The 8,752-nt window shown below is 36.4% G+C and overlaps 1 protein-coding gene across 1 annotated transcript in view; it reads left to right on the top strand.

Annotated features, from left to right (window-relative positions):
- The first annotated feature begins 608 nt into the window (after positions 1-608).
- CCDC171 (coiled-coil domain containing 171) overlaps positions 609-8,752 on the top strand; it is a 321,044-nt gene continuing 312,900 nt past the window's right edge. The window contains exon 1 of the mRNA XM_052645254.1: positions 609-652. Within this exon, the coding sequence (XP_052501214.1) occupies positions 609-652 (44 nt within the window). The remainder of the gene's footprint in view (positions 653-8,752) is intronic.

The raw sequence follows: 8,752 nt of genomic DNA, 5'->3' as shown, positions 1-8,752 counted from the left end.
ACTATATAACTAAGCCCAAGCTCATTCTACAAGGTCACTGTTGATACAGGTAAACTATAATTATCTTACCTGAGGTTTATTATCCTCATTTCAATTATAGAAATGCATTGGACACCTACAATTTTACTAAGTAATTCTTCTATTTTTTCCTTCATGATGGTGTGTATGCCTTGGCGGATCATTTATCATTCAAGTAATTATCATTCTATGCCCTGGCCTCTTGTATTAATTTTTTAGCCATATAATTTTTAAGTATGTTTAAGCAGAGAGAAATGAAACTATGTGAAAACTAAGGCCAGATTTTTGGCTTATCAGGTACTCCGAATGCTAACACACTGGGTTATTGGTACAAAATATCTTTTAAGTGTCCATCAATAGATGAATGGATAAAGAAAGCATTATATATATAAATATATATGCATACATAAAAGAAAAATCACTCACCGTCTCAAGACTCACATAAGTAACTACTATTATATGGTTTACTTCAACAGACTTCAGTCCATGTAACCTGTAAACCACAGACATCTTGGACAGTTTAAATCATCAGTAACGAAGTATATCATTAAGCAACAGTGAGGTATTTTGAAAGAGTTGGAAGACTTGTCATGAATTCGAACACTTCGAGTAATACCCCTGGTGATATCCAGAGGTAAGCCTGCAGTGTCTTCTACTAGTTGAGGGATGCTTTTGGTTTGCAGGGACCATGGAGATGTAAGTGGTTGGAGTGGCTGATTCTAAGAATTCTCATGAGATGGTAAGGGAAATGGAAATTTCATGGGACTGGAGGAACAGGGGTGATGCCTGGTAAAAATCAGACCTGGGTCTGAAGACTTTATGTGGCTCTTTGTGGTCCTTTGTTAACTCAGTGCACAAAAGTCAATGTCTGTACTTTCTCTGGTCCCTAGAGACTTGCTTATTCTTTTCCACTTCTCTAAATCTTTTCTTCTGCTTATTCATTATTACTTGGCTTGCCATAATATGTGTTGCTCTGTTTTTCTCTTACTTCCTCATCGTCTTGACTGATTCATCCCTCTAGTTAAGCATTTTGTTACTTTTAGCTCCTGTTGCTAACTGCTCCTTTACTTGGAGTTTACATTCTAAGAATTGCTGTTGCTCACCTTTTTTTGTACCATTCATATCTGCCTTTGAGTGAGGTGTCTGCTTTTGGTTTATTCATTTCTCATGTGTATAATATAAAAACTCTTAAGTCTGTAATATAAAATGGAGCCATTCTGGAGAGTGCAACTCAAAACCTGGTTTACAAAGAAATAAGTACAGAAATTGAAAATAAGTGTTTAGAAACTTTTATAAGCACATTACAGAGTAATTTTCTGTTTGTTGAATCTGATAATAAATGCCTTAAGGTTGAATTTTATCTGTTTTTAAATTTTCTTTTTTAGTTTTCTCTTTTAAATATATTTTACAGAAGCAACGGGAGTAGGGTAGGGATAGTAATTGCTCACATTTAGAGAAGTCATTTTGCGCCTTTTCAGCAGGAATGTGTGGGTGGGGCAAGTATGGTGGCTAACATGTACTTTGCTTTATAAATAGGATTTGCTATATAAACTTTTTCCACCTGTCTCCAGGAGCTACCTTAAATTCTTTATGGAACAAGATAGAGAATAAACGAGTAAAATGTTAACATTTTTCTTTGTTCAAATTTTATCTCAAGAATTCTTTCTTTTACCAAATGTTTCAAGAGTTAAGAGTGAAGTGTCATCAGTTAGTTCTCCACCACTTTAGTGAAGATGGTTCAGATACTGCTAAACAGGGTATCTTCGAGGTTCCTTCTTGCTCTAATAGCTGATTTTATATATGCACATAGATATGTATATTTTAATACATATTTTAATGCTGATAATGCATGTGTTTTTAGAATTATTTAAAAAAATAAGTGAATGAAACAATGAAACTGCTTATAATCTTACCACTTAAGAGTTAACACTGATAGTATTTTGGTTTATATCTGCACAGAAGTTTTCTTTTGAACATACACATATATTTATAAATACATATTTTAAAAATTAGAATAATATTTACAATATTTAATATCTTGCTTTTTCGATATTTGGGGGGACCAGCTTGCCAAATTAATATACATGTGTCATAATTTTTAATAAGTATATCACTCTTCAGAATTCTGGAATTTGGACCAATGAAGTTATTTAAACTCTGCTGTTTACCGCTGATCTACTTTCTGTTTCTGTAGATTTGCATTTTTTTGAATAATTGATGTAAATGGGATCACACAATATGAGATCGTTTGTGTCTGTCTTCTTTCATTAGGCATGTTCTCTGGGTTTATCATGCCATAACATGTGTCAGCACTTTGTTTCTTCTTATTGCTGAATATTTCATTTTATGGATGTGTACATTTTGTTTAACCATCCATCAGTTGATAGACATTTGGATTGTTTCCACATTTTGCCTATTATAAATAATGCTGTTGTGAGCACTTGTGTACAAGTCTTTGCATGGAAATACTATTTCATTTCTCTTGGGTAGATTCTTAGGAACACTATTACTTCCATCATAGAGTAAATTTATGTTAACATTTTTAAGAAACTGCCAAATTGCATTCTGAAGTGACTGAACCATACTGCATTTCTACCAGCAATGTATAAGGGTTTTAGTTTCTCCACATCCTCACCCAGCACTTGTTATTTTCTGACTTTTTGATTATAGCCAATCTAGTGAAAGTGGTATGTCATGGTGATTTTATTTTTATTTTCCTAAAGAGCAATGATGTTGAACATCTTTGCACGTGCATATTTTGGCCATTTGTGTATCTTCATTGGTAAAAAGCCTATTGAGATTGTTTGCCCAATTTACAATTTTTATTTGTCTTTTTGTTACCGAGCTTTAATAGTTCTTTACATATTCTGGATACAAGTCTTTTATCAGGTATATACTTTGCTAATATTTTTTTTCCCATTTGTTGGCTTGAATTCATTTTCTTAATAATGTCTTTTGAAGTGTAAGAGTTACTAATTTTTACAAAGTTCAATTCTTTTTCTTTATGGATTGTGCTTTTTGCTTCATATCTAAGAAATCTTTGCCCAGCTTAAGGTCATGATGATTTTTCGCCTATGTTTTCTAGAATTTTTATAATTTTAGTTCTTACATTTAAGTCTGGGCTTCATTTTAAGTTACTTAAAAAAATATAAATATATATTTATTTATCTGGCCGCGTCAGGTCTTAGTTGCGGCATGTGGGGTCTTCACTGAGTCTTGTGGAATTTTTTCCCTGCGGTGCATGGACTCTCTGGTTGTGGTCTGCAGGCTCAGTAGTTGTGCTCAGTTGCTCAGTGGCAGATAGTATCTTTAGTTCCCTGACAAGGGATGGAACCTTTATCCCCTGCATTGCCAGGTGGATTCTTAACTGCTAGACTACCAGGGAAGTCCTTGAAGTTACTTTTTAATGTATGGTGTGAGGTAAGGGTCTAAATTAATCATTTTGCCTGTGGATATCGGTTGTTTGAGTACCATTTGTCTCTTCCGTCAGGAAGCTTCTATAAGCCTCTTATCCTTCTCCATCAGAGGGCAGATAGACTGAAAACCACAATCACAGAAAACTAACTAACCTAATCATGGACCACAGCCTTGTCTAACTCAATGAAACTATGAGCCATGCTGTGTAGGGCCACCCAAGATGGGTCATGGTGGAGAGTTCTGACAAAATGTGGCCCACTGGAGAAGGGATGGCAAACCCTTCTTTTCTTTTCCCCAAAAAAAGAAATGCAAAAAAGCAAAATGGCTGTCTGAGGAGGTCTTACAAATAGCTGTGAAAAGAGAAGCAAAAGCAAAGGAGAAAAGGGAAGATATACCCATTTGAATACAGAGTTCCAAAGAATAGCAAGGAGAGATAAGAAAGCCTTCTTCAGTGATCAGTGCAAAGAAATAGAGGAAAACAATAGAACGGGGAAGACTAGAGATTTCTTCAAGAAAATGAGAGATACCAAGGGAACATTTCATGCAAAGGTGGGCTCAGTAAAGGACAGAAATGATATGGACCTAACAGAAGCAGAAGATATTAAGAAGAGGTGGCAAGAATACACAAAGAACTATACAGAAAAGATCTTCACGACCCAGATAATCATGATGGTGTGATCACTCGTCTAGAGCCAGACATCCTGGAATGTGAAGTCAAGTGGGCCTTGGAAAGCATCACTACGAACAAAGCTAGTGGAGGTGATAGAATTCCAGTTGAGCTATTTCAAATCCTGAAAGATGATGCTGTGAAAGTGCTGCACTCAATATGCCAGCAAATTTGGAAAACTCAGCAGTGGCCACAGGACTGGAAAAGGTCCATTTTCATTCCAATCCCAAAGAAAGGCAACGCCAAAGAATGCTCAAACTACTGCACAGTTGTACTCATCACACGTTAGCAAAGTAATGCTCAAAATTCTCCAAGCCAGGCTTCAACAATACATGAACTGTGAACTTCTGATGTTCAAGCTGGTTTTAGAAAAGGAAGAGCAACCAGAGATCAATTGCCAACATCTGCTGGATCATCGAAAAAGCAAGAGAGTTCCAGAAAAACATCTATTTCTGCTTTATTGACTATGCCAAAGCCTTTGACTGTGTGGATCACAATAAACTGTGGAAAATTCTGAAAGAGATGGGAATACCAGACCACCTGACCTGCCTCTTGAGAAACCTGTATGCTGGTCAGGAAGTAACAGTTAGAACTGGACATGTAACAGTAGACTGGTTCCAAATAAGAAAAGGAGTACATGAAGGCTGTATATTGTCACCCTGCTTGTTTAACTTATATGCAGAGTACATCATAAGAAACGCTGGACTGGATGAAGCACAAGCTGGAATCAAGATTTCCAGGAGAAGTATCAATAACCTCAGATATGCAGATGACACCACCCTTATGGCAGAAAGTGAAAAGGAACTAAAAAGCCTCTTGATGAAAGTGAAAGAGGCGAGTGAAAAAGTTGGCTTAAAGCTCAACATTCAGAAAACAAAGATCATGGCATCCGGTCCCATCACTTCATGGGAAATAGATGGGGAAACAGTGGAAACAGTGAGAGACTATTTTTTTGGGCTCCAAAATCACTGCAGATGGTGACTGCAGCCATGAAATTAAAAGACACTTACTCTTTGGAAGAAAAGTTATGACCAACCTAGACAGCATATTAAAAAGCAGAGATACTACTTCGCCAACAAAGGTCCGTCTAGTCAAGGCTATGGTTTTTCCAGTAGTCATGTATGGATGTGAGAGTTGGACTATAAAGAAAGCTGAGTGCCAAAGAATTGGTGCCTTTGAATTGTGGTGTTGGAGAAGAGTTTTGAGAGTCCCTTGGACAGCAAGTAGATCCAATCAGTTTATCCTAAAGAAAATTAGTCCTGAATATTCATTGGAAGAACTGATGCTGAAGCTGAAACTTCAATACTTTGGCCACCTGATGTGAAGAGCTAACTCATTTGAAAAGACCCTGATGCTGGGAAAGATTGAAGGCGGGAGGAGAAGGGGACGACAGAGAATAAGGTGGTTGGATGGCATCGCCTACTCATTGGACATGAGTTTGAGTAAATTCCAGGAGTTGGTGATGGACAGGGAGGCCTGGCATGGTGCAGTCCATGGGGTCGCAAAGAGTCGGACACGACTGAACAACTGAACTGAACTGAACTGAACTGAAGTACCATCTGTTGATAAAATTCTCTTTTCCCCATTGAATTGCCTTGGCTGCTTTGTTGATAATTTATTGACTGCATGTAAATAGATGAGTTTATTTTATAGTCTCAATTCTGGTATACTGATCTACCTGTCTGTTCTTCAATCAATTCTACAGTTTTGATTACTGTAGTTTTATGGTTTTTCGATTTAGAAGGTGCAAGTCCTCCCATTTGTTTTTCCTAAAGATGATTTTCATTTTCTGAGTTCTTTGCTTTTCCATATAAATTTTTGGGTCCACTTGTCAATTTCTTTCTTTCTTTTTTTTTGAGTGTAAAGAAGATTCCATGTTCATTTGGTTTTGGTTTAGTAAGTCTGAAAACCTAATGCTTACAGAATAATCACAATAGTTAAAATAGTTGTCATATTTAAGAAAGCAATTGTAAGTGGCTCCCACAGAGATCATCTCATTGGCTTGTGTACACATTGTGCTTCACACCATCAGGTTTACTCTGTATGGGCCTTGTTCTGAAAGCTGTGGTGCTATATTTTTAAAGACAAATTATCCATGGATTAGAATGATAACACAGTTTTTAAAATGTACAGATAAAAGGTTTCATAAAAAATACGGAGTTTTTGCACAGGAAACCAGGTTTATATATTTTTATTTTTTGAATTAATTTTTACTAGAGTGTAGTTGTGGGGCTTCCCACGTGGCACTAGTGGTAAAGAACATGCCTGCCAGTGCAGGAGACATAAAAAGAGACACAGGTTCAATCCCTGGGTCAGGAAGATCCTCTGGAAAAGGAAATGGCTGCCCACTCCAGTATTCTTGCCTGGAGAATCCTGTGGACAGAGGAGCCTGGTGGGTTACGGTCCATAGCGTTGAACAGAGTCGGACATGACTAAAGCGACTTGACATGCACTCAGAATATAGTTGCTTGCAGCTTGTCAGTTTCTACAGAAAAATAGAAGCTGCTGGGATTTTGGCAGGGAATATGTTGAATCCATATTCAGTTTGGAGAAAGTGACCACCTTAAAGTACTCGTCTTCAAATATATGTATGTAATGTGGAAAGACTTCATTTATTTAGGTCTTCAATTTATTTCAGCAATAATTTGTGCTTTTCACGGTAGAAGTCTTATACATCTTTTGTTAAATTTAATCCTGTCTATTTTTTGATGCTAGTATAAGTGGAATTATGTTTTAAATTTCTTTTTAGATTATTTATTGCTAGTATTTAGAAATGTGATTGGTTTTTGTCTATTAACATATTCTGTGACCTTGCTGAAATTGTTTTTTGTTCTAGTCTTTTTGCTTCTTAATGAATTTCTTAGGATAATCTTGAAGGATCATGTCCTTTTTAATTACATAGTTTTACCTTTTCCCTTCCAGTATTTGTGCCTTTTTTTTTCTTTTTCTTTCCTTGTTGCACTGTCTATAAGCTCCAACACAGTCTTGAGTAAAAATAGTAGACATCTCAGTTTTGTTCCCAGACTTAGGAGAAACTTTTGGTTTTTAAACTTTCACCATAAAGTTTGATGCTACTTTTTGGCAGTTTTTCATTCAGGCCCTTTCACAGATTGATAAAATTTCCTGGTATTCCCAATTTGTTGAGAGTTTTTGTTTTTTTTTTAATCATAAATGGGTGCTGGATTTTGATCATCTATTGAGATACGTACTTTTTGTCCTTTGTTTTAGTAAAACGGTATTTTACATCAATTGAGTTTCAGACATTGTATGAATTTTCTACTTTTGGAATAAATGCCAGTTAGTCATGTTGTAATTTAATTCTTTTATGATGTTGCTGGATTTGGTTTGCTAATGTTTTGTTGAGGATTTTTTGTATTTCTCTTCATGAAAGATATTGGTCTATTACCCTTTCTGTCTAGTGATGTCTGTTTCAGACTCAGAATGATTTTGAGAAACATTTTGCCCACTTCTAATGTGAGGATTGGTATTACTTCTTTAAAGTTTGGTAGGATTTACTCATGAAGTAATCTAGACTTGGCTTATGGTTAGATTTGAAATATATTAATTTAATGCTATAAGTCTGTTCTGATTTACATTCCCTTTTGAGTTAGTTTTAGTAGTTACTATCTTTTTAGGAATTCGTCCATTTGATTTAAATTGTCTAATTTGTTAGCATAAAGTTGTTCATGTTACTCATTATAATCCTTCTAGGTTGGTAGTGCCATTCGCTCTTTCATCCTTTGTTTTTATATTTTTGAGTTTCTTCTCTTTTTTTCTTTGTGTAGCTAACTAAAAGTTTATTAAGTTTATTAACCTTTTTAAAGAACCAAATTTTGGTTTCATTGATTCTTTCTTATTTTAGTCTTACATTAAACAACTAAATTCCATTTTCGTTTTTCTTGTTCAGTCGCTAACTCGTGTCTAGCTCTTTGTAACCCCATGGACTGCAGCATGCCAGGCTCCTCTGTCTTGTCTGTTGAGTTGGTGATGCTATTCATGTCTATTCATGTCTATTGAGTCGATGATGCTATCTGTTATTTTCTGTTTTCATGTTCTTAAAGAAATCACTCCTGGAGGTGTTGGCCAGTTCAGTTGGGACATTATCCCACAGTTCTCACTGGGTATCTCCTTCCATCCTCCTGTCTTCTTGCTCAGTTGCTAAGTCGTGTCCAATTCTTTGTTACCTCATTAACTGCAGCACGCCAGGCTTCCCTGTCCTTCACAGTCTCCCAGAGTTTGCTCACATTCATGTCCATTGAGTCAGTGGTGCCATCCAACCATCTCATCCTCTGCTGCTCCCTTTTTCTTTAGCCCTCAGTCTTTCCCAGCACTAGGGTCTTTTCCAGTGAGTGAGCTCTTCGCATTGGGTGGCTAAAGTATCGGAGCTTTAGCTTTAGCATCAATCCTTCCAGTGAATATTCAGGGTTGATTTCCTTTAGGATTGACTGGTTTGATGTCCTTGCTGTCCAAGGGACTCTCAAGAGTCCTGTCTTAGACATCCCTTTGCTGTTTTCTTGTTTTGAATACCCTACTGCTGGAATCCCATGTCTTTTTTTCAGTGTGGGTTTTATTTTGGTGAGGCAAGTCTCCAGTATCCCCTTGAGAAAATTCACTGTAGGTAACTGGTTTGATGTCTTACAGAACTGAAAT

Source organism: Budorcas taxicolor, chromosome 8 (assembly GCF_023091745.1).
Source record: "Budorcas taxicolor isolate Tak-1 chromosome 8, Takin1.1, whole genome shotgun sequence".
NCBI lineage: Eukaryota > Metazoa > Chordata > Mammalia > Artiodactyla > Bovidae > Budorcas > Budorcas taxicolor.
The sequence above is the reverse complement of the archived record's forward strand: the minus strand, read 5'-3'. Positions and strand labels throughout refer to the sequence as shown.